This window comes from Silene latifolia, chromosome 5, assembly GCF_048544455.1.
Source record: "Silene latifolia isolate original U9 population chromosome 5, ASM4854445v1, whole genome shotgun sequence".
Taxonomy (NCBI): Eukaryota; Viridiplantae; Streptophyta; class Magnoliopsida; order Caryophyllales; family Caryophyllaceae; genus Silene; species Silene latifolia.
The window spans coordinates 79,142,361-79,169,238 of record NC_133530.1 but is presented as its reverse complement, the minus strand read 5'-3'; the positions used below and the strand labels follow the sequence as shown (position 1 = coordinate 79,169,238).

The 26,878-nt window shown below is 37.3% G+C and overlaps 1 protein-coding gene across 3 annotated transcripts; it reads left to right on the top strand.

Moving 5' to 3' along the window:
- The first annotated feature begins 20,613 nt into the window (after positions 1–20,613).
- Positions 20,614–26,139, top strand: LOC141657607 (uncharacterized). 3 transcript variants are annotated; one of them, XM_074464892.1, is made up of 5 exons: positions 20,618–21,143; positions 23,713–23,796; positions 24,373–24,412; positions 25,337–25,382; positions 25,722–25,831. In XM_074464892.1, exons 1-5 carry the CDS (start codon positions 21,088–21,090, stop codon positions 25,772–25,774), a joined length of 279 nt encoding a protein of 92 aa, XP_074320993.1. In that variant the 5' UTR covers positions 20,618–21,087; the 3' UTR covers positions 25,775–25,831. The 3 variants fall into 3 exon arrangements, with proteins under 3 accessions (XP_074320994.1, XP_074320993.1, XP_074320992.1); XM_074464891.1 differs by having other exon boundaries at positions 20,621–21,143; positions 25,717–26,139; XM_074464893.1 differs by lacking the exons at positions 23,713–23,796; positions 24,373–24,412; positions 25,337–25,382; positions 25,722–25,831 and adding exons at positions 21,241–21,308; positions 21,696–22,384 and having other exon boundaries at positions 20,614–21,143.
- The last annotated feature ends 739 nt before the right edge of the window (positions 26,140–26,878 follow it).

The window sequence follows — 26,878 nt, the reverse complement described above, 5'->3', positions numbered from 1 at the left end:
TTGGGTGCAACTGATAGGAGAATATCATTGCGATATTGTTCATAGGCCAAATTAGCTAGGACCGAAGGTTACTTCTTATTCATCTACTATTTTGTTTATGCAATTTATTTTATGACTCGCATTCATCATTATAAATCGTTATAATCCTTATATGTAATGGGAAGCATACAGATAATTCCCACAAGTGGTATCAGAGCCAAGGCCACGATTTTATTTTGATGATTTTCATAAATTAAATTTAAGCAGAATTTAAAAAGAATTTCGGAAAAGAGAAAAAAAGGTTCGGCCGAAATTTTTTGCCGAGAGGAAAAAAAATTTTCTCGTTTGTTTTCTTTTTTTTTCTTTGGTTTTTTGATGATTAGTTCCATTTAGATTTATTCATATTATTGTTTTAATAGGTTAAGATAATAATATAATGAATTTGTAGATGTTTGATTTAATGAAGATTAAATTATGATGTAAATGGAAATCATCTTGTTTGATGATGTTAAATTCGTTTTTGCTATATAGTTTTTGGCATTAATGGTTCTAAATCGTTGTTTAGAATCATGTTTCATAGATGTACATGTTTAAATTATAGGGTGATTATGCCAATCTTGTTAATAGCAACTATAAACGGTTTTTTTCATCAATATGTTTTGATATTAGGGCATTTTGCCGCAAGAAAAAAAAATATTCTGTTTTTTTTTCCGAATTGCTGAAATGCCGAAGCAGAAAAAAAAGGGATGGTTTTGTTTTTTTTTTTTTTTTTTGCTTAAGCCGTGAGCTGAAAAAAAGGGGGGCTGTTTTTTGTTTTTTTTGCTGTTTTGCCGGAAAAAAAAAAAAAAACTTGTTTTTGTTTTTTTTTCCTTGTTGCCGAGTCCAAAAGGAAAAAAAAAAAGGAGTTTTTTGTTTATTTTGGCCAATATTGATTATACATTAAATGTATAATGCATGCTTAATTATTGTGAAGCGGTTCACAATTCATAGATACCTAATTATTTTAAAGAGGTTTAAAATATTGTTGGATTAAATTCATATTACAAGTTTAATGTGAATTGAGATTAAAATTAATGTGAGTAATTGAGGAATTGTCACTTAATTTGATCAATTAAATAGGTGGTTTGGATAAATTAATCATCATAATTAAGGAATTATGTCTTGCATGTTTAATTTATTTAGTTGATGCTTTTTAGTTGAATGAATCGTTGAATGGATTTATTTACGTATTTTTGCAATCGGTTGTAAATTGTAATACCTAGTGTGGCCTTAGTCAATTATGTTTTCGTAATGAAGGAAACATAATTTTTATGTAATTATGAGATCTTGAATCTCCTTTATTTTCTTTAGTTTTTGGGTTTTGAAATTAGAATGTAAATAGGTTTATTTTGTAATTTATTTATTGTAATTTCAAAGAAGACTAAAGATGGAGATTGGAGCTCACTCCCGCTACATGGACCAAGATGGAACATCAAGACAAGCTTCTCGGGTCCAAGGATGGATTCCAAAATTGTATTTAATGTTCATTTTGGTAGATAGGCCACACTAGGACTTTATTATTGTTTTTACGTTTTCATTCCTATTGCTTTTCTTTCACATGATAGTTTATGCATCATATTCCGCCTAAACCAAACCACCTACTACTAAAATGCATGAAAATTGACACATATAGGTTGTATGTTAGTTTTCATAGACATACAGATGTCACATGTCTATTAAGCCATCACCTTAGTTTATTCATTCACGCATGCTAGATATTAGTTCACTTAAAATGAATTAAAATAAAGTTGGTGGGATCTTCCTCTAAAACGGAAATTGAGATTAGTCTTTATAAGGGCAAACAACTATGAATCCCTTCTTCGTCGGTAGGCATAATATGACCCCTTCTACGTTGGGTAAGTAGTTTGTGTTGACTTAGTTTATCTCAACATTATAGTCCGAAGAGTTTCTCGTGATTATGATGGACTAAAGATAGAATTTACAGAAATTTATCGACCAAGAATTCTAACAGTAGAATTAGCCAAAAGGTTGGCTTATCAATTTACAGATAATTGAGTCTTGGGATCATTTATATAATTCTTGAGGGAGGTCAATTGTATAAATGCTTGAGTCTTCGCGTTATAACAGTATTTCATTAGACTTAAATCTTAAAACGACGAGCATGCTTATTTTTTTTATTCTTCTTTTCGCAGTGTAGAATACGTTTTATTTCGATAATACTGTTACAACAAATGGCTGGAAATAACGAAATCCCAATGCCAAGTGTCACACTTGGACGCGAGTCCTGGCTTAAAATTTTCATGGACAACATGAATCAGTTCACACGTCTGAAAAATGACGGGTCCAACTTTGCGGAATGCTGCCATTGCTGACGGTAAGCTCAAGTACTTAACTGAGCCAATACCGCCAAACCCAGGCCCAAACGCAAGAGTCAACGATACAGTTGCTTATAGTGACTTCGTTATGGAAGCGGGTGCGATAAAGAACGTACTCATCTTTGCAATGGAAACCAATTTGCAGAGACGCTTCATTGCCCAAGGTGCAAACAAGATTTTCACCACGCTCACTAACGAGTTCTCAAAAGCACCGAGAATCGTTACTTATGAGCATACCTGTCGCTTCTTTGATGCGAAACTCCAGAAGGGCCAACCGGTTAGCCCACACATTCTTCACATGATTTAGAATGTGGAGAAGCTGGAGGCACTTAATTGCAAAATCAGTGAGAGCATAGTCATTGATCGTATGCTTCATTCACTTCATGATGGTTTTGCCCTTTTCAGGGCAAATTACTATATGAATGACATGAAAAAAAGTCCTCATGAGCTCCACTCTCTTCTCGTGCAGACCGAGAAGGATATGAAAGTGAGTGGGAGCACGAAGCAAGATGTTCTCATGATTTCCAATAAAAGTAAGGGTAAGGGCAAGGCTCATGGCGACCTAGCTGTAGGTAAGCCAAAGTTTAAAAAGCCAGGAAATGGTAAGAGTGGGCCTGGTGAGACTAGTGGCTCACAAGGCAAGGCAAAGAGCAAGGGCGGTGACATTGAGTACCACCATTGTCACAAGACTGGACATTCGAGGAGGAACTGTCCCGTGTACCGTGAGGACATAAAAGCAGGCCGTGTCGTTCCTGTTGGTATGTCATCTTATATTCATATGATTGAGATTAACCATGCAAGTTTCGGAACTTGGGTACTTGATACTGGTTGTGGTTCTCATCTGTGTAATCATTTGCAGGGCCTAAAGAACATCATACCTCTCGAAAAGGGTGATGTGAACCTGCGAGTCGGGAATGGAGCACGAGTTGCTGCAGTCTCGAAGAGAACATACGTAATCCAACTCCCTAGTGGTTTTGAGTTATTTTTATATAACTGTTACTATGTACCCAGTTTGTCTAAGAACATTATTTCTGTTTCCGTACTTGCTAAAGACAGTTTTGCATTTTCAATAAAGGATAATAGCTGTATTTTCTCTTTCAATGAAATGATTTATGGCAAAGCAGTTTCCATGAATGGAATTTACATCTTAGATCAAACCACGGAAGTATTACACGTGAATAATAAGAAATTAAAGGTTGGTGACAAAGATCAAACCTATCTATGGCATTGTCGAATGGGACACATAAATGAAAAACGTGTAAAGAAACTCGTCGATAATGGGACTATTCCCGCATTCGAGTTTTCTACATATGGCACGTGTGAATCATGTCTCATTGGCAAAATGACTCGAATTTCCTTCAAAGGTGTTGGAATGCGCGCTAGTGACCTATTAGGACTCATACATACCGATGTTTGTGGTCCTATGTCAATTACCGCTAGAGATGGCTATAGATATTTTATCACTTTCACGGACGATTTGAGTAGATACGGATATGTCTACTTAATGAAGCATAAAAGTGAGTCCTTTGAGAAATTCAAGGAATACCGAAACGGGGTTGAGAACCAACTGGGTAGAAAGGTTAAAGCACTCCGTTCAGATCGGGGTGGCGAATATCTTTCAAATGAGTTTGATCAACACCTTAAAGACTGTGGAATCGTTTTGCAGTTAACTCCACCTGGAACACCTCAATTAAATGGTGTGTCCGAACGGAGAAATCGAACCTTACTTGATATGGTTTGATCCATGATGAGTCACACGGTAGTACCTGATTTATTATGGGGTTTTGCTCTTTTGTCAGCTGCTCTTATACTTAACCGAAGTCCGACTAAAGCTGTCGACAAGACTCCATATGAAATGTGGAAGGGAACGGTCCCTAACTTGTCCTTTATTCGGGTTTGGGGGCGAGGCTTATGTCAAGTGGAGACACGAGGATAAGCTCGGCCCGCGATCGGTCAAGACATACTTTATTGGTTATCCAAAAGGAATGTTTGGTCATTACTTCTATTCGCCTACCAAACATCGAGTTTTTGTTGCGGCTAGTGCGATGTTCTTAGAGAAAGAATTTCTCGAGAACAAGTCAAGTAATAGAACCTTCGAGCTATCGGAGATTCAAGAACCAACAATCGAGAAATGCATGGAGGAAGTTTTTCCTCCAACTGATGATACGGTTAATATTCCTGAGGAACCTAGGAGGTCGGGTAGAGTCTCTAATCCTCCAGACAGATACATTGGTATGGTCGAGGAGAATGACGTTTTGTTCCTAGAGAGTAATCAACCCGCTACCTATAAAGGTGCCATGACCTGTTCCGACTCAAAGCTATGGCTCGAAGCCATGCAATCTGAGATGGACTCCATGTATGAGAATGACGTATGGGATCTAGTTGATTTACCTAATAAGGTAAAACCTCTACAATGCAAATGGCTTTACAAAATAAAGCATTCTGTAGACGGGCAACCAGATACCTATAAGGCACGACTAGTGGCAAAAGGTTTCACTCAAGTGCACGGATTGCATTATGATGAAATTTTTGCACCTGTAGTCATGCTACGTTCCATTCGGATAATCTTAGCGATTGCCGCTTTTCATGACTATGAAATTTGGCAAATGGATGTGAAAACCGCCTTCTTAAACGGTTATTTGGAAGAAGAGTTGTACATGGTGCAACCCGAAGGTTTCGTAGATCCTGAACATCCTAAGAAAGTATGCAAGCTTAAGCGTTCCATTTATGGACTTAAGCAAGCTTCTAGGAGTTGGAATCATCATTTCGACCAGGTGATAAAAGAGTATGGTTTCACTCGATCGGTCGAGGAACCATGCTTATATATCAAGTCGAGTGGGAGCAATATTGTTTTCTTGATATTGTATGTCGATGACATACTCTTGATTGGGAATGACATTCCTCTCTTATCTTCGGTTAAAGGATGGTTGAAGAACCATTTCCAGATGAAAGATCTGGGTGAGGCACAACGCATATTGGGAATCCGTATCTACCGAGATAGATCACGACGGACGTTATCACTTAGTCAAGAGTCTTATTTGGATAAGATTCTTGAAAGGTTCAGCATGACCAACTCCAAGAAGGGGAACCTTCCAAATGACGTCTGGGATGCAGTTGAGCAAGTCTCGATCACCCACGACGCTGAAGGGATTGAGCGCATGAGTCGTGTTCCTTATGCATCTGCAATAGGATCAATCATGTATGCCATGATATGCATACGTCCAGACGTGGCATATGCATTGAGTATGACGAGTCGGTGCCAAAAGAATCCAGGTGAAACACACTGGATAGCTGTTAAAAACATCCTCAAGTACCTACGGAGGACTAAGGATAGGGTATTGACTTATGGAGGAGATACTAAGCTATGCGCAATCGGTTATGCAGATGCTAGCTTCCAAACGGATCGAGATGACTCAAAATCTCGGTCAGGGTTCGTCTTCACTCTTAATGGTGTTGCGGTCAGCTGGAAGAGTTCCAAACAGAGTGTTGTAGCAGATTCTACTACCGAATCCGAGTACTATGTCGCCCGAGGCGTGAAAAAGGAAGCGATATGGATGCGTCAATTCTTACAAGGACTTACGATAGTTCCTAGTTCGAATGACCCGATCACCATCTATTGTGACAATAGAGGTGCCATCTTCCAGCTAAGGAGCCAAAGTCTAGCAACAAATCTAGACATGTACATCGTAAAGCTCACCGATCCGTGATTACGTGGAGCAAGAAGAGATAGTGATTGACAAGATAGCTTCGGATGATAACATCGCGGACCCTCTCACTAAACCGTTGAATTTTGATAAGCATGAAGGGCACGTTATTTCCATGGGAATTAAACGTGTTCCTGAGTTGTAGTAGTTGATTATGGATTTGCTACATTATCTTTTTCATATACTATTTATAACTTTATCGTTTTTTATAATATTTTGTTTTTCATGTGGATTGTCATCGACAACATTGAACGCCACAAAGTGAACTAAATTACATTATATTTGTTTTTGGTCCGTAATCGCCTTAATGAGTTGATCACTCGGCTATTATATTGTGCGGTCGATTGATGGTGGGTTCAACGAGCCATAAGTCAAACGTTGATGATCGATCACAGATGCGAGATTATAACGATATCTCGTAGGACAAATTTTTGTGACAACGTAATGGAGTCCTAAATGTTTAAAAACATTCGGTGCAGGTCGTGGATTGGACGTCCATTGTGTTCCTAGAGTCGATTCTTTTGACTATCGACGTCTCTTGAGATTAAGGCGCTTTTGGGTGACTTTGGTTTATTTCTCACGATCTGCCGTCAAATCGGAGGCTAAGTAGATTTTTTCCGGTCATTTCATACTTTGTGCTTACATCTGCGGGATTCGAGTTGAAGAAAATATCCAACCTTTATCAGGTTTAGTTATTTCTCGGGGCCACTCGAGGAGTTGTAATCAAATGCATGGCCATGCTCGAATGATGATTCGCTTATCAGTTAAGTTACTCTCTAGTCGGGGAAACCACTCTTGATACAGATCACTTGTAAAATATGGCCTTTGTGAATACGGAATTTGCAAATTGTTTTACATTGAGTGGGAGAAATTTTAGGATATGAGAATCGGTTATCGCACATACACTTGTGAGGACAAGTGGGAGTTTGTTGGAGCTTGTGTCCTCCACAAATTAGTGTGATAACATTTATAAATCTCTTAAAGGTTCACAAGGGTATACTTCGTATTTTATCAGTTGATTAACGATTACCTAATAACGGTTGGCTTGCTAGAAAGTTTGACGTTATTATCATACTGATGGCGGTGATCAACTGGTCCCTAAAGGTCACACCTAAAGGATGTGTTTGAGAGATGTGGTTATGGAAATGTAATCACATTGATGCCTTAAATGACTAAACAGTTAGTCAACGTGTTGATGAGACGATTATTTAATGCCGATTAAATAATATTAGCTGAGACGAATTAACTGTCAATTCGTAAATTGAATATAATGTGAATGTATATAATGTTAGCTTAAATGAATTAAGATGTTAATTCGTAATTAAATGTAATCGGTTATATTTAATTAGCTAATTATAAATATGCGATATTTATAATTAAAGGATATATTATACGATATTGTCATAATAAATTATTACTGAACTCGGCATTAATATATCGATTTGCGCAAGTCATTGTGCGTAGACTTATTAATACGGAAATAATATATATGACGATTTATAATTATGCACATTTTATACATTAAAGTAACTACCAAAAATAAGGAGATTTCTCTCCTTATTTTTGGTTCACTCGGTCAAAGGCAAAAGAGGAAGAAAAAAATATCTCCCTATTTACTCTCCTTCATTTCGGTTATTATAAGGGGAGTAGGAGATCATTTTATTATTCCTTCTTAACCTAATTCTAACCTAGCCTCCTCTCATCAAAGAAAAACACAAAAACCTAAAATTAATCAGTTAATTTGGGGATCGATTCTAGCAAAAGAACAAAGGCATATCGCATATCATCTTGGGTGCAACTGATAGGAGAATATCATTGCGATATTGTTCATAGGCCAAATTAGCTAGTACCGAAGGTTACTTCTTATTCATCTACTATTTTGTTTATGAAATTTATTTTATGACTCGCATTCATCATTATAAATCGTTATAATCCTTATATTTAATGGGAAGCATACAGATAATTCCCACAAAGTACCCTTTGCTAAGATGTGAGGGGAGCTATAGCGTAGATGGCGTAGAATAGGTGACCCCGAATTAGGGCATGGTCGATCGACTGGCTTAACTGGTCGATCGACTATGTCGTGTGGTCGGTCGACTGAGGTAATTAGTCGATCGACCAGACCCGTGTCTGATTAGCATCGTTTGATTTGTTAAGTGCAATATTTAACAATGAGACCGAGAGGAGACTTGTTAGATGCTTAGTTTTGACCAACCCGTAGATCGAGAGACAGGGGAGGGCATTAATTAATGAATTAAGACGACTAAATTGCTAAGATCGAAAGATAAGTAATTTAGGCTTTAGGAATCACTTTTCAGGGTGAGAGCTAGTATTAGTGAGACCTAGAGACTAGTAGCATAGGCCGAAAGGAGCTACTAGTTAACTTGGACCGAGAGGACATGTTATACCCATCCTACACGATTGTATTTCGGACTTACCTAGGATTATGTGCCATCGTAGCTATAGTGAACCGTCCGTCTTAGCTCTTTTTTATCATTTGCTTACTCCTATTTTTATTACTTGCTTATTTATTTTTGCATTTAGACTTAGATATAATTCAAATCACCCCCGCCCCCCCAGAAAATTCATAGACTGAGATAAAACAACTTAACTCCCTACCTCCCTGCGGATCGACCCTTACTACCGCTTGCTAGTTGTAGTTTGGAAAATTACAAATATTATTTTTGATACTCACATCGACATGTATCATTATAGACTTGATCTAGCCTTTTACTTGAGTGATCATCATACTTGAAACTTGTTACAGTCAATATGACGCTTTAGGAATCTTTAATTTTATAGCTCAAGCTTCTATAACATTACTTGAACGATGCTTCACAAATGTTCAATGTTATAGCCAAAAATGCTATAACATTACTTGCTAAACTTGTAATACCCGTGAATGAGGTATTAGAATTTTTTGATTGGTTTGCTGCTGAAACTCGTAACCCTGACTTTTCTCTTCAAGTTAACTTGAATGAGGGGGTGGGTGAGACCTTAGAAACCAATCTAGGAAATGCTGACGGAGACATAGAGGAGACCACTAGCGTGGTTGACAATCCTTTTTATGAGGATAGTCAACAACCCCTTTATGATTCTTACACAGATAGTGAGGATGATTTGGAGGCTCTCTTTGAGAATCTCCATCTTGACAAGTCTAGCGATGCGGAGAGTGAGGAGGTAGATTTAGACAGTCTTGAGCTCAAATGGGATACTTATGATGATATAGATGATGAGCCTATTTTAGGAGACCTCATTGATCCATTTGACTTTACATCCCCATGCATTTGGGACGATTATCCACCTTCACCTTTAGCTGACCAGACTCCTTCACCTCACAATTCTTACCTGTCTGAGCATTTAAATTCTACTCGCATTGTTTTTGGGTTGAATGCTATTGAGCTCTCTTGTTCTCCACCTGCTGATAATTTGAGCTTTTATATTCCGCCCTTAGCTGGAGGGCGGCGGTATTTTGTGAATGATTTTGGGAGTCATCATAGGAAATTCGTTAGGCTTAAACGATTTTGCATTTCAATTTCCTATGCTATTACTATATTATGGTGCTAACTTACGCTTTTGTGTAGCACATGCGCAGCCTATTTGACAAAGTTCTTTGCGAGCTTTGAGCTACTTTGATTGGGTTCAATTAGAGTAGTTCTTGAAAAAGAGGTCGAGCGGGACTGGATCGAAACCAGCGCTAGCTTAGGCAACCCTGAGTGTGTTTCTTGTTTAGTTTATTTTTTTTTCCGTCTTTAGACTTTACAATTGGGTTTAGCGCAAATTTTGGGCGCGTATTTATGTGCACTTGCAGGTATTTAGACGAAATTAACTCAATTCATTGAGTTAATTCGAAGAAGAGATCTGTTTAAATCGGTAGGCGATCGATCGATCGACCTAGTTGGTCGATCGACCGCCATAAGCGATCACAAGAGCTTCGTTCATCGAGCATTGGTCGATCGACAGGACAGGTGCCATGGGACGATCGACCAGTATTTCTGCTGTTCCTTTTCTTCTATTTTTATTCTTTGCACGTAATTTCCGTCCCATTTTTGTTTTTCTCGAATTATGCACGGTATTGTTTGTCTTTTCAGGTACCTTACGATAGCACTGCTGGCTACTGAAACCTCCTAGCTCACGCTGGTTTGGGGAGGTTTCCTTCTACGCTTAAAGTCTTGTGAGTTTCCGAGTCACCTTTATGTCTTATTTAGTTATTTATCGCAAAAATCCCATTTCCCTTTTGTTTCTTTTACATGATTTCGCACAATGAGGGCATTGTGTGATTTGGTTTGGGGAAGGGTTTTGCGTTGCATTCATTCTGTTTTTCAGTTACACGTTTATTGCATTTCTGCTTGCATTGTATTTATTTCCCATATATATACAAAAATTCAATAAAATTGAAAAAATTTCAAAAATTCAAAAAAAATTGCACGTTTATTTTAGCATGTAGGCCGAGTCGGAACGGTAGTATTTCAATGATGACATTGCATTTTCATCTGTTTATGCCTAAGCCGTGCTAAATTGACATGTTATTAGTAGAGTCGCATATGCATATCTACGAGTTTTTGTTAAATTATTTGCTGAATTTGAAATTTGACTTAGATTTTTGGCAAACTACATCATTTTCTGAGTTTTAGAGCTTTATAACTGGTGTCATCCATGACCAGTTTATTTAGGATGTGAGTAGTTACTCCTTATAAGACATGTTATATCAATATGTATAAATATGAACTTAATCTGCTTAATACCTGTATGCATTCGGTTTGTGGTTTGTTGACACATGTGGAAGAGGTTCCCCTTTATTCATTTTATCCATAAGCCCAACAAAAGCCAAATAGCCTTTTTTGTCCCATAAGCTACATTCCATATTTAGCCTACCCTTGCTGAGCTAGTATTGGTAGTCGTTCGGGAATATTTTATTGCATTTTGGTTTTTAAGAAAAAAAAAAAAAACAGGAATTCGAAGAAAAAAGAGGTCAGTCGATCGACCGTCCCACTTGGTCGATCGACTGCTTGCTGCAGTAGCGAAAGAAAATTCGAAAAATCACATGATTGAATCTTCATTAGTTGGTGATTTTATATTCCCATGTTGCAATTTAATATTATTTGGGGAATTAATATATTGTGGAATTATGAGATTAGTGCTTGATATTTAGCACCGTTTCGATTGAAATCTTGAGCAAGAAGTTGGAATATTTTATAATTTGGTTCCCTTAGTTACTAGCTTGGCTTTTAACTCTGTTTTACCAAATTCATTTTAGCCCCTTCTTACCCATAGCCTCACATATCCAAATTTGCCTCGGCGTGTGTCATGGTCTTTTATGGTGGGAATGCATATGTACGGTTGTAGAGATTATTTTTATATTAGACTGCAGGCATGTTCTTATAGGTCGTAGTCAGGTGAGAGTCATTACAAAATTACTTCTTTCTATCTTTTACATATATTCACCTGTGCTTATGTGTGATTTGAGCGACCCGTGAGAGTCCATAACGATAAGTCTATATAGTTGACGGTTCAGTAGTTTTTTTACGACTACATAACTCGTTTGCATGATTCATATTGCTAATTGATTGTTGATTTTTAGCATTAAATTGGTTTAGGCTTTACATGTTGCATTTCGCTCTGAGATTGAACTCGTTCCATTAGGTCTTAGGATCGAGTCTAGTTCTTGCTTGGGGACAAGCAAGGGTTTGGTTTGGGGAATTTTTATGCGTGTCTAAAATATGATGTTTTACACTTTCTTTTACACGCATTTCAGAACTCAAATGTGTAGTTTATTCTACGATATTCCCTATTTCCGTCTACTTTCGTGTTTTTGTGTATTATTGCAGAAATGTGAAGAATTCAGCGGAAAATGAGCTGAATCCGTCCCCGAGTATTTATCATAGGACCTGACATGAAGTAGTGACTCGAGAGATGAACTTGGTGCGCGTTTCAAGGCCTAAAAGATAGCAAAAGCATGGTTGCGTACAAGTTGCAAAGCTTAAACAAGCGAAGAAGTGCTTCTCGACATTGCAGCCTTATTCAGATGGCTATATCTCGAGTTATATATCTGATAATCGACTGATTTTACTTGGAGGTGAACGCTTATCCTCTTAGCTTTCCAAGTCCGCGTAGAACGCCTGATTTGACCAAGTAATGAAGAAACGGTAGCTGTTTTAAGATCGGTGTGCCTTGTGGGCTGCAGAATCGTCGAATGCATTCTCAGACAGCCGCATGCATGGTCGATCGACTGGTCCCAGTGGTCGATCGACCACCCCACGACTGACGCGCGAGTTAAAATTAGAATTCCGAAGCCCATTTGTAATTAGGGTTTAGGAAATAAGTCACGTTATTTTCCTTTATAACGTAACTTCAGATTGGCATCCATGAAGTATACATTCGTCATTCAGTTCCTTCTAGTATTTATTAGTTTTCATTAATTCGATACTTTAGATTGATAGTTTAGCATTCTTAATAAAGTTCATTGCTTCCGGATCTTATTTTTCCTAGTCTTCGGTAATTCTTGTTCTTTAATTTACAGATTACCTTTATTTGCTTTATTTAGTCTAGAAATTGCTAGTTAGATCCCGAAACCTTAATTACTTTATTGCGTTTTTATTGCTTAATAATATTAATCATGTTTTCCTTTATAGTTTTTATCAATTTTATTGTTGTTATTATCACCATCATGAGTAGCTAAGTACCCTTTGCTAAGATGTGAGGGGAGCTATAGCGTAGATGGCGTAGAATAGGTGACCCCGAATTAGGGCATGGTTGATCGACTGGCTTAACTGGTCGATCGACTATGTCGTGTGGTTGGTCGACTGAGGTAGTTGGTCGATCGACCAGACCCGTGTCTGATTAGCATCGTTTGATTCGTTAAGTGCAATATTTAACAATGAGACCGAAAGGAGACTTGTTAGATGCTTAGTTTTGACCAACCCGTATATCGAGAGAGGGGGGAGGGCATTAATTAATGAATTAAGACGACTAAATTGCTAAGATCGAAAGATAAGTAATTTAGGCTTTAGGAATCACTTTTCAGGGCGAGAGCTAGTATTAGTGAGACCTAGGGACTAGTAGCATAGGCCTAAAGGGGCTACTAGTTAACTTTGACCGAGAGGACATGTTATACCCATCCTACACGACTGTATTTCGGACTTACCTAGGATTATGTGCCATCGTAGCTATAGTGAACCGTCCGTCTTAGCTCTTTTTTATCATTTGCTTACTCCTATTTTTATTACTTGCTTATTTATTTTTGCATTTAGACTTAGATATAATTCAAATCAACCCCCCCCCCCCCCCAGAAAATTCATAGACTGAGATAAAACAACTTAACTCCCTGCGGATCGACCCTTACTACCGCTTGCTAGTTGTAGTTTGGAAAATTACAAATATTATTTTTGATACTCACATCGACAGGTATCATTATAGACTTGATCTAGCCTTTTACTTGAGTGATCATCATACTTGAAACTTGTTACAGTCAATATGACGCTTTAGGAATCTTTAATTTTATAGCTCAAGGTTCAATAACATTAGTTGAATGAGGCTTCACAAATGTTCAATGTTATAGCAAAAAATGCTATAACATTACTTGCTAAACTTGTAAACCTAAGTCAATCTAGTAAAGACTAAACAAACGATTACGAGCAAGAGTATAAATAAAACGAAGCACATACTTGTCATTATCAAAACTTAACATATGTATATATGGTCCAAAAAATTCCCCCTTTTTGATGATGACAAGTCTCTTACGATTTGTGACTAAGTGTAAGTTCCCCTTCAACATAATACTATAAAAAACATAGACAGTTGAACGCAAGAATAAACCACTTATATACAAAGTATAGCATCTAAGGACCTTAAGAGATTAAAGGTTCTGACAAGGATCAAGCTTAGGCAAATACCTTTAAGTCACGATCATTTTCTTCCCCCTCTTGACATCATCGAAGAGACGAGAAAAGACATAAAATAACTAGAATAATTTAGATCGAGACACGTATTAATCATCAAAAGAAAGATTATAAAACGAGAAAATAATCTACAATAAGCATGCAAAATATAGCATATGTCTACTACAAAACAAGTAGCCTAATGCCAATGGGCCGAATGGAATAACAAGTTATAAAGCCTAATGGGCCGAATAGAAGTGTAAGCCAAAATGGGCCGAATTAGACAATTATCCAAATTATAAAGTCTAATAATAAAACAAGCAAGGAAAGGATTGTCGCTTTTCACGACATTCGGGTTCACATAACCGGGACGGGTCCTAAACTCAAGAGAGTCAAGACGATCAAAGCACGACCAGACATGGTTAGCTTGTGCCGTGAGGCACGTCTCGAAATTAAGCACCTTCAATGACAAGGCTTTAGTAGCCTCGTAAATGACCCTCATATCCTCGTGCATAGCCTTCCCTTCCCTTCATGCCAAATCGCCCCTCCTTGGCTAGCCAAATTAGCCAAAGACCCGGAATGACGAACGCACTCCTTAGCCGCTCTAGCCGCATCACGAGCCATAGCATCAACACGAGCTTCCAACCTATGCAAGTAAGCTAAGACCTCGGCATTATTCGAACCCTTCGAAACCGAAGCCCCATCCTTTTCCTTCGCCAAACCCGAGACCAAATCCGCAATCAACTTGCTTTGTACTTCTAATTTTTCACAAACACTTGCCATAAACAAGTCCAATTTTTGGTCCACATCCGACAATTTTTCCACCATATTACCCTTATCCATGAACACCAAATCGGGTCCAATTGCTCCAACGTTCATGAATTTTAGATGAGTGTCACACATCTCATCTTTGACCATTACAACGTAGCTAATAGACCCGAAAACCCCTTTTCTTTCCAAAAGCCAATAAATCCACATCCCATATGGCAAGTCCAAGGTAGTATACAATTTCTCCTCGGTGACGGAAATACTAGTTTGAATAATCCGATGAAAAACAAGACGAGGAAGACTAACCTTAGTCCCTTCAAGCCACTTTGAGACCAACACCATTTCATAACTCGATAATTTATCACGACCGCCTCTCCTCGGGACAACCGTATTCCAAAGAAAAATTTAAAAAGAACTTCAACTTAGGAGTAAACGGACCCGCTAACATATTACTCGACCCCGTAGCATCAACATCAAAGGACCTCTTAATTTTGAGTTTTCTTCCTCCGTCACATCCCCCAATTCCGCACTCAGATTAATTTCGATCCCATCATCAGGAACCGAAAACAGAGTACAAAAATCATCAAGGGAGTCGGTGACTTCGGACTCATTGACCATTGCATGCAACATGTTATTTCTAATGAAAATCGAAGAATAAAATTGGATTACCTAAATCGGATATATGGGACCAACGAAAGAGCTAACCGTTTTCCATTCTTGATAGGTTAAAAAATCTTTGAAAAATTGTAAAGCTTCAATCTTTCCATAACACTTCTCGGAATAGGACCGACCTCCATGAATACCACACCGCATAACACGGTTTACCCGAGTTCTTTCATCCGCGGTAAGTCGAACCATATCAAGACCCGTCAATGTTGCATTCGGCATGTACTCACAGAACATAGCTCTTTGAGGACCTTCTTGATTCACCACTACCTCGGTTCCTTCAACCGAACCCTCAAAATTAACAACCTTCTTTTTACCCCTGTTAAGCTTTCGTCGTTTTCCCTCTAAGTTAGGATCAATCCGGTTATGATTGGTATTGGTAGGCTTATGGTTTGGTCGAGGTGAGGGAGTTTTGGTAGGAGTAAAGGTTTTGTTACCTGGTGGTTTAGAGGACCCGGTCCGATTTGTGGACCGAGTTGAAGGTGACTTGAGGCGGGTTGATGGAGGAGTCATGATGGTAATTATTTTTTGGAGGTTGAGTGTGAAAGATTTGAGAGAGGTAAATTTTTTGAGAGTTGTGAGGTGATTGTGACAGATGGAGGTGGGGTTTTTTATGGAGATGATCAAAGTGAATTATGTTAATTGAGTTTGTGTGGGATTAAGAAAAGAGAGAGAGGGTGGTATGTAGTATTAGGTAAGTAGATTTTGTAGGATTTTTTGTTTTGTTTACTTACCATACTATATAGAAGGTTTAGGAAATAATATTTATGGTAAATCTTTTATAAGATAGAGATAGATTTTTTGACAAAAGATAGAATTATAGTAAGGAATTTTGGTAAAAAAAATATAAAAGAATAATTTGTTACCGACTTTATGGTTCGTAATAAAACATAAGATATACATGACTAGCAGACGGAATATTCTCGTAATATAATATAACACTTAACACAAATAAACTTGCAACGATTTAATACGGACACGGTCATACAATCTCGTCAAATCTATTCAGTCATACGGAAAATAAAATATTTTTGACAAGTTTAGTTGCCACCAATTAAACCAATTTCCAACCGTAAAATCTCAAAACGTTCTCTAGCCAATGCTTTGGAAAAAATGTCAGCCCATTGTTTTTCTGTACTACAAAATTCCAGTCTTATGTTGCCCTTATCTACATGATCACGTAGAAAATGGTGTCTAGTGTCTATATGCTTAGTTCGTGAGTGCTGCGCAGGGTTCTTAGAAATAATTATGGCACTCGTGTTATCGCATAATATAGGTATACAACCAACATTAACACCGTAATCACATAACTGTTGCTTAAGCCATAAAAGTTGAGAACATACCAAACCTGCGGCAATGTATTCGGCTTCAGCTATAGATAATGCAATAGAATTTTGCTTCTTTGACCCCCATGTAATGATACACGGTCCAACAAACGTAGCTACGCCGGAAGTCCTTTTTCTGTCAAGTGAACAACCTGCATAATCTGCATCTGAATACCCTATGAGATCGAAATTACACTCAAAAGGATACCACAGATATAATTTAGATGTACCAATTAAATACTTCAAGATTTTCTTAACTGCAATCATATGCGATTCTTTAGGGCACGATTGAAATCGAGCACAAACGCATACACTGAACATAATATCCGGACGACTTGCAGTTAAATAAAGAAGTGAGCCAATCATATGTCGATAAGTTGTCTCATCGACAGACTTACCGTTTTCATCCAAAGTCAACTTCTTATCTGTACCCATAGGAATTGGCTTAGAATTAGAGTTTTCCATACCGAATTTCTTGATTAGCTCCTTGATGTATTTTTATTAGTGTATCATAATTCCTTCAGCAATTTGTTAAATTTGGAGTCCAAGGAAGAACTTGAGTTCTCCCATCATGCTCATCTCGAATTCTGAGGTCATTAATTCTGAAAAATACTTACATAAACGATTATTAGTTGACCCAAAAATAATATCATCAACATAAATTTGTACAACTAATAGATCAGAATTTTCAGTTTTCAAGAATAGGGTTTTGTCGACAGATCCTCTTTTAAAACCACTTTCAAGAAGATATTTTGACAATCTGTCGTACCACGACCTTGGAGCCTGTTTCAAACCATACAAAGTTTTATCTAATTTGAAAACATGGTTTTGAAACTTGCTTTCGAGAAATCCAGGAGGTTGTTCAACAAAAACCTCCTCATTCAAATAACCATTAAAAAATGATGTCTTAACGTCCATTTGACAAAATTTTAATTCCTTTATGAGCAGCAAACGCTATTAATAATCTAATAGCCTCAAGTCTGGCTACAGGAGCGAAGGTCTCATCATAGTCAATTCCTTCTTGTTGATTGTACCCTTGTACAACCAATCTAACTTTATTTCGTACAATAACTCCTGTATCATCCAGCTTGTTTCTAAAAACCCATCTTGTACCAATCACCGTTCGATCTTTAGGTCTTGGAACCAAATGACAAACTTTATTTCGTTCAAACTGTTGAAGCTCTTCTTGCATAGCAACGACCCAATCTGGTTCTGTAAGTGCTTCTCTGTTATTTGTTGGCTCAATGGTTGAGAGAAAGGAGTAGAACGAGCAAAAGTTGTTAAGTCTTCTACGAGTTCGAACACCTTCATTCAGACTTCCTAGGATGGTTTCCATTGGATGAGGGTCCTTATATCTCCATTTCTTAGAAATGGGAGGCACATCTTCATCTGAACTAGTCTCTCCTTCTTCGAATGATTGGGGTTCAAGCCTTGTTCCCCCTGAATCCAATCCTGGGGTTATAACAGAATCAGGTATAACATTGGATCCAGTTTGTTGGCTTGGATTTGATGGTTATAGCATCATCAGCTATATCTTTAATGTAAATTTTCATGTTTGCCCTCCATAACACAACTCCATTTCCGTCTCACTAAAACACAACTCAATTTCCGTCTCACTAAAATCTCTCTAAAAAAGACGGTTTCTAAAAAAAAGCGGGTTTTGTAATTAAAAACATGAACGAGAACGATTTTAGCAATGATTTCAACAATGAAGCTAGTAACGAGGTGAGTTTACGATTTAGTTTTGTCTCAAATTTATGTTTTATTAGCGATTGATTCCCGAATTAGGATAGATGCCTTGATTTTAGACGAAATTAGGATAGATTTGTTGACGGAATTAGTTGAAAATGGATTCAAAAGAAAAAAATATGGGGAATTGGTGACGAAGAAATTTTTCATCCAAACTCAGTTCCTGGACGAAAAATTCCTTCGTCCCAAGGCCCAATTCATTTTTTTTTTTTGTTTCCGTGTTATTTTTCCGTATTTTTAGTTTTCATAGGTTGTATTATATATATATATATATATATATATATATATATATATATATATATATATATATATATATATATATATATATATATATATATATATATATATATATATATTTAAATTCTTTCCACTCATTGTGTATAAAATATATAAAATAATTAATTACTGTCTTATTTTTTCCAGATGTTTTAGCTTTCTTAGGTTGTATTATATTTTTTTAATTTTTAATTCTTTCCGACTCGTTTTATCGTCTGATACAGCGGGAGACTTCTAACTGCCACCTGATGACTCATCCCAGCTATCCCATACGCGTCATATCTTACCTGCTCAATAACTGCTCACCATCTCCGAATGGATCACCACAGTTTTTAAAACATTTAAACGGGGTCAGCACTAATTACATACAACCAATTCACAACGAATCAAGAACACAAATAGCTCAACACACAAACCTCCAAACTCCATAATCAATCTCCACACACCTGACTACACACTAAAGTGTGTAGTCCTGTCAGAGTACCCATCGCAACAAGTACTCCACACCGCCAGTGGGGGACCGCAGCCGTTCCCACCTAAGCCCCGCTCATCTCATCGAGCGATAAACCCATGTTCCTTAATGTGCACATCCCTTCTGTGGCGGGTTCCATATCGTTTAATTTGTATAATGTAAAATAGAAATGTCCCGTGAATTTCACGGGCAAAAAATCTAGTGTAAGATGAAAAACAAACAAAAACGACACAAGTTAAACCATTTTCTACACCACCGTGGCTATCACCTCAAACCACCACGCCAGCACCCCCTCTCGTCGACCTCCACCACGGCGACACCAGAAGCAGCCCAGAATTCATCAACGAGCAGCAACGACATCAACAAATTGAGGCTCCCATGACAAAAGCACCACCATCCCCACCCAACCCCACACGCCCACCTTAGAAACCCCTTCCCCTCTCCATAAAACCCAGATCTAGTGTTTTTAGGGGAGTGAGATGAGATTACGAAGATTAAAGGTGTCGGGTTTCGACGGGCGGCGGCGGGATTGGTGTTTCGACTGGCAGATGCGGACAGTGAAGGGTGGGGAGGCGCCAACGGTAGTTCGACGAAGGTTGGTGAAGGGTGGGGTGGCGGCGACGGTAATGGTGATTATAGTGGAGGCTGTGAATGTGGATTATTTTTTTTTTCTTTAATTTATTCATTTTCTATGTGTACTAGTGTAGATCCCGCGCAAATGCGCGGTAAATATAGGGCTTCTAATTTTTAGTGTATTAGTTATAGATTTTAGATTTATATCTCGCGAATTTTTATAAAAAATAACTAATATTAAAATTAATCAAAAGAATTGAATAATTCCATGAATTGTGTTTTTTATAAAAATATTTTAACTACATCAAATTTTTTATAAAAATCCTTTTTCGTCACGAAGTTAATAATAGGAGATACAGTTTTTATGTATAGATTATTTTAAATGGAAAATTAGTTTAATAAATGAAAATCTAATTTGTTTCCCTATATAAGTTTGAGCACTTTGGAGGGAAAACTTTAGAGAAGTTGTATTCTCTTAGTATATAGGAGGATTTATACTTTTAAAATTTGCACCTCGTTAATATTTATCAGTTCACTCCATTGTATTTTTATATGAAATAAAAAAATTGAAATGGAAAGCTAATAAAAAAAATTATTTAAGTTGTGAATTTTTTTAGTGAATGTTTTTTGTCACGAAGCTAATAGTAAACATGTGTCAAGTTATTCTCTACAGTAATAATTATTGCATTACTGAAAAATTTAGCAACTTATACTTTATAATTCAATATCAATATCAATTTTATTTTATTTTAATGAAAAAAATCATAATTATGAATTTATTTAAAAAATTAGAGTATTTATAAGAATATATTTATTGAAAAGATAATAATGTAATGAGAGAAAATTTTATTTATTACCTTATTTAGCTAAATGCTTTTTGGTGGGAAAACTAAGAATACTTTTATTCTCTTAGTAGTAGGGGATTAGTAAAACAGCCTAGTCATTAGCCACATCAGCGAACATTAGCCATGTCATTCGCCACATATGACACTTAACAGCCCATTTTGACGGAATTAAAGTTCAGGGTCACGTTAATTATATTTAAGGGACTTTAGGGTTACCAAAAAATTTTCTATTTTGTAGGGATATCATGTGTGATTCGAAAAAGTTCAGGGTGACTGTAAAATAAATGAAAACAAATGAAAGTAAAAACGAGTTAGTAAAAAGACGTGACAGAGCTGGAGACTGCGTAGAATCTTGCTGATAATCGTATCCCACGCTCGAGCCGAGACCACGAGTCACAACTGATTGCGTCTACATAATCGCACTCGCCTGACACCCGGGGCTTCAAGCCTTCAACAGCAACACCTCGAGTTTGCAACAATGGCTTCCTTCGCGTCTCTAAAATCCCAGGTTTTCGACAGAGAAGATCGTAAACAGTATGCTCCCTTACCTTTCCCTTTTTAATCATCTCTTTTCAAACTTCTTTCATGCTTATCGGTCTGCATTTTCATGGTGTTTAATATTGTTTTATAGGCATTATCAAGCTCATATCAGAGGCCTCAATGCCTTCGATCGCCACCATAAGTTTTTGAACGATTATGGTATTATTCCTTCGTCGTTGCTCTCTTAATCGATTTTTAATTGATTGATCACGTTTATCAGTTAGGGTTCCCGTTTTAAGGGGATGTTTACCGCATTTAAGGCAATTAGGCCACGATAACCGATAGCAGATCTGTGACCAAAACCGAGATTTAATACAATGCTCCTAATTAAAATTTAGCCTCTAGTGGTGAAGACTTTCTTTCTCCTGCCTTCCAAAAAAGGGCGCGGAGGTAGTATGGACAATATTGAATTCTTTCCGTGTGTATTGTACTGTCATGGATCATTTGACACCCAAAAAACTATAAGGTCATATTATAAATTAGTAGTGTAAGATTGGGCTGCTTGGAAATATGCATGTAAGGAGCTGTTTTACCTGTGAACTACAGGTGCCCTTAAACAACTGGATGATGAACAGTCCTCTCCAACAAGGAGGATGAGGGCTAGAGTTGTCCATACAATTCCTAAGTTGCTTCGGGTTTTATTTATTATTGGCCTTGGCTCTTTGTCAAGGTAGGTTATTAGATTATTTAGGGTTATAAGGTTGGACGTTATGGATGTATGCATGTAAGGAGTTGTTTACCTGCATAATCCCAGTGTCCTAAAGCAACTTATTGGTGAACAGTCCTCTCCGCCAGGGAGGAAGGGGGCTACAATTAGTCGTACATTGCTGAATAATCTTTCCATTGTTAAAGGAGGTTATTACACAAGATTCACATTCTTCTATTGTTAAATTTGTTACCTTGGAATAATCAAAGAGTTGGAAAAATATCCAATTCCAATTTGCTCAACTTTTATGTTAAAAATGATGATTTGAAGTGTTGTACGTGCAATTCGTGCTTTCTCTCCATTTCCGCACCTTGCCTTAATGCCTCATTATTTTGGATCAAGTGGAAGACTTTAGGATTAAGGTAAAGGGGAGAACGCAAGACGAGTTTTGTCAACTGTCTTAATATTGCCATTCGCCCCACATGTTAGCTAGGTTCTCAGACACGGGAAATCTTAGTTGCCTGACATCATATATACCGCTCTTTGTGACTCCCTTCAAACAACCACCACCATTAATTAAAATATTCAATGATAAGTTTATACATCGGTTTAACTTCAGCTTTGTGGAGTTTCAACTTTCAATGCATTCTAAGGTGGCTAACCTACTTTTTGGGTCGCCAAGCGAAAAGCAAAAGGATCTAGCGAATGAACACATACCTTTTACAAATTATTATATTGAAAAGCAAAAGCTATGCCAATATTGACAATCTGGGTGCCTCCCAACCCAATGCACAACTAGTTTACATCCTAATGCAATATGTTTAAATTAGATAGACTACTCAAGTCTAGCTATCTCCTGTTTTCAGGGATCCGTTCCTGCTTGCTCTCTATTTAAAATTTTTTGCCACGTACCTAATGTGCCTTATTAGTATATTGAATCTGCTTTTTTTTTTTTTTTTTTTTTTTTTTTTTTTTACTTTGTCTGTTGTCAAGTACTATGGGAAAGAAAGATTTCAAGTGAAAAACGGCCCCTTAAAACTGATCATGTCACTCTCAGAGAAGGATATCAGTATGCGATCTTTTCTTTATTGATTTCTGTTTCAGTTGGTAGCCGTTAATGGTTCATGCTTAATAACATTATCATTCAGTCACAACTCGGAAAAATCCATCATGTCCCCTCTTACCTCGATTTAGGCGCTTGGTACAAAAATGCAACTGTTACATTGCATAACAGTGACTACATTATGGAATTTCTTTTTTTTTTTTTGAAAGAAACCCCAAAGGGCTTTATGCAACTTCTATTAACTCGGAATTAGCAATACAAATAATGTTCTCCAGAATTCCTTCCAGCCAATCTTGCTTTCCTATAAGTCTATAACCCGCGAACTAACATGAGCCATCTCGTGCGCAATCCTATTAAAATGTCTACGAACATAAATGAAAGACACTACTTCAAAACAAAGACAAATTAGCATAAATTTCATCATAGACATTATGGAATTTCAGTTTGTTGTTAATTTGTTATCCTATTATGGTAGCACCCTTTAAGAGAACCCCGGTATTCGACTATGACAAATGATGCTTCAAAGATATGGTTGACAACTTGACACTTTACAAAAATTATCCGTGGCTTCGTCTATAGTACCATAATATTCCGATCACGATGAATGATGTTTCGAAGTTATCTCCGTTAATTTACCTATGTTTCCATTACTCAACCAATGGTGCCACTATATTTCAGTATAGAAGAATCTTGCACAATTATTTCACAATTGATTGTAAGAACATGTTGTACGAGAGAGAAGATAGACTACAAAAATTGAAAATCAACTTAAGTTTCAGAACTCAAAAAGACGTTTATTCTGTGATCAGGTTTGCTAACTGATGGCCATTATGCTTTTTAATTTGCTACTATAGGTTCATTCGTACTGAAGAAGATGAAATGGACACATCCTTGGAGCAAAGGCTGGTAAAGCGCTACTATGATAAGCTCTTTAAAGAGTATCCTTGCTTACGATGAGACGATTGTTTGAATGTATTTCCAAATTGAAGCTTTAAGTTAACAATTTGGTAGCCATGATTGTTTTACAGAGTTGGCAATTTGAAAATTGCTAAAAGAGAGTTTGTTTTCTCTCTATGCGAATTCTCTTTGTTATTTTAATCATATAACGTAAATTCTATTAGGCTAGAATATTTTTAAGAGGAAAAGGTTGGGATAATCTTACAATGTGACTTGTCTCGGTATCATAATTTGGTCAAGACACCGTCTCTTCTTGTCTCCCCAATTCTGAGAATCGAGTGTGGAAAATTTTGACATTTAGACGCAAGTTGCATGATGCGCGGCCGCGCAGGCGGAGTCTTAGTTAGGTTACCTTTGTTTGCTTGCGTCCCTGCTGACGAACTTATATTAATGATTGATTTTACTGTGTCTTTGAGAGTGATACTCAATTTTTTTCTTAAACATTGTATCTTGTTAGGTTTTCTGTGTGCCCTCTCTGTGTGGTATCTGTGATCAGTTACACAGTTTTTATCTGTGATGCCTTTTCGCTTTGAGTGCCTTGACTTGACTTGTTGCAGATACTGCATAGCTGACATGTCGAAATATAAGACTGGCAAGGTACACAGTTTCTCTATGTTAATCTCCATAGTTGTTGATCTTGACTAGGCATACTACTAGGAACAGGGAGAGGGTCAGAAATGTTGGAGCCTGCCTGTAAAAGCACGAAATTATAAATTTGTAGTTATGGAACTGTAGGAGCACATAAATACTTCACAGATAATACTTCACAGATAATACTACATAGTAATGATATGTTTATATACTGCACCTATTGTTACTAGCTTCAATATGGCTCATTAACCTAGAACTTTTCCAGCAATCCAACTGTTTTGTCGTGGTTTCTACTCTGAGGAATCACACTTTATTGTCTAAATGACATTTGCTACTTATATATACATTGGATCTTTGTTTAGTATTCCCCCATACTTGTCCCTTTTCCCTTTTTATCTCTGTTTAGCAACCCATCTCTTTTCCTCAACCTTATCTCCCAACCTTGCCCCTTTTTATCTCTATTACCGATCGCTTCTTGCTTAGGTCACCTTCATTCATGCTTAATGAATTTATAAATTTCAGACCATCAACACTTGTATCAGGGGTCATTTGGTTCGAAGTATTGGCGTGGATTGTGATACCATAGAGGTATGGAGTTAGAACCCCATGCTTGGTCATAGGTGTTTGGTTCGATCCTGAAATGGATAGAGTAATGAAGTTAGAAACTTGGGTGTATAGATAGGAATGGGATTCAAAGGGGTTGTGGAATGGAGTTAGAATCAACTCCATTCTAAAAACCTCCAACCAAACACTAGAATGGACTGTATCCATGCCAATCCATTCCAAAAGCTCCAACCAAACACCCCCTGAGTGTGTTAGCTACTTGTCGTTAGAAGTAGTAAAAGTGCTTTTATTTGCTCTTAGTAGTAGGCAATTTGGTACCAATAATGGAAGGATTCTCTGACTGGGAAAGAAATATCCTCTTGGCAGATTGGCCTGAGGTGGAGAACAGAAAAGGAAGTAATGTCAGGCAAAGGTAATAGCTACTTCTTTCTTTATATGTTGTTGAGGATGTGTTTATGTGCAAGGACTAGTGAATCTTGTTTCGAGCCTTTCTATTTGACGTCTATTCTTGCACTCCATAAAGCCATCCTTCCCGAAAGAATGTAAAAAATGAGTCAAACATATCTAGATACTTGGACTACAAATGGTCATGTGAACTCGCGTTTTCTTGGTTTTCAACGTTAATAGCTACTGTGGTATTCCTTCCATGATTATAATAATGTTCCACAAATGCTGCTTGATCATAATCCATAACTGAAAGAAAGCTACTGATTATTTGACTGAAGTTTGGGAGTTTTGCTTGTCAGGGCAGTTTATCTGTGGCAACAAGCACTCCAACGAAAAAGAGGGGTTGGCATGCTTTGAGGCAAGTATTCTGTTTGTCATCTGCTAGTTGATGGAAACTTCTTTGATGAAAACGGGGGTACTGGTTCAGTTTGTTGTTTCAGTTTCCTTCCCCCCTCTTTCCTCCAGGCCGCAACTCTTTATCCGTTACTTTTTTTAGACTTAGGAAATTCACTTTTCCACCAGTTATTGAGAGCAATCATTGTAAATTAGCAGTTTTTAGGACTCTTGCTTATTTTGTTGTTTTTCCCTCCTCCTTTCTCTCCTGAGCTTTTTCTGTTCCTTTTACAGACATCCAAAAGTTAGCTTTTCCCTAACATTTTGACAGTAACCATTGTGAATTAGCTGTAATTTTGGAGGTCTTTGTGATATGCCCTTTAATATTATCTCCAACGTTCACGGTCTTGTATACACTAGGCGGACTTATTCATGAAATGCTTCTATGTATCATGCTCCATGCTTTATCTTCATGCTACACTTTACTTTCTTCATGAAGCTTGGGTCTCTAGATATCTTAATTAGAATTTTTCTTTAAACCCATGTAAGGTACATGATTTTATATATATATGCATACTTTGCTATTTATTATTCATACTTTGCTATTTATTATTGTTGTTGTTGTTGTTGTTGTTGTTGTTCAACTCTGCAACCTAAATTCACTGCTATCGGTGATCTAGGAATTTCCAGTATCCTGTGCGTAAGGTTAGCTTAAATTTATTTTAATGTGCTTACTTTAGAAAAGCCTAGTAATTTTTTTTTTTTTTGGTACTTAGGAGGGGCTAAGCCCCGATTAGAACTAACTACTAGCTATTACACGGGGAATAGCTACCCCAAAAATATCATCTCTAAGAATAGTACGGAGAGCATCGAAAGGAGAGTCTAAATGTTCCACTTCCGTGCTAGCCTGGACACCTCGATTGGCTAGGAGATCTACCGCTTCTATTTTGCTTCCCGGTAGGTATGCTCAAGCTTGATCGACCAGTGTGGCTCATTTATAAGCGCTTTGCACCTATAGACTATGAATTTGAGGCTATTACTAACGAGTTGATCCTCAAGAACGAGCTTAACACAAGGCGAGTTATTCATGTGAATTAACACCTTCTTCAAACCCAGACGTTTCGCCCT

Bases quoted from the DNA above. Each gene is read 5' to 3' on its own strand.
- LOC141657607 (XM_074464891.1), top strand. From the start codon at position 21,088: ATGGCTTCCTTCGCGTCTCTAAAATCCCAGGTTTTCGACAGAGAAGAT. The intron at 21,144-23,712 runs GTATGCTCCCTT...TTGCTACTATAG, and splicing joins GACAGAGAAGATCGTAAACA to GTTCATTCGTACTGAAGAAG. The intron at 24,413-25,336 runs GTACACAGTTTC...TCCTCTTGGCAG, and splicing joins CGAAATATAAGACTGGCAAG to ATTGGCCTGAGGTGGAGAAC.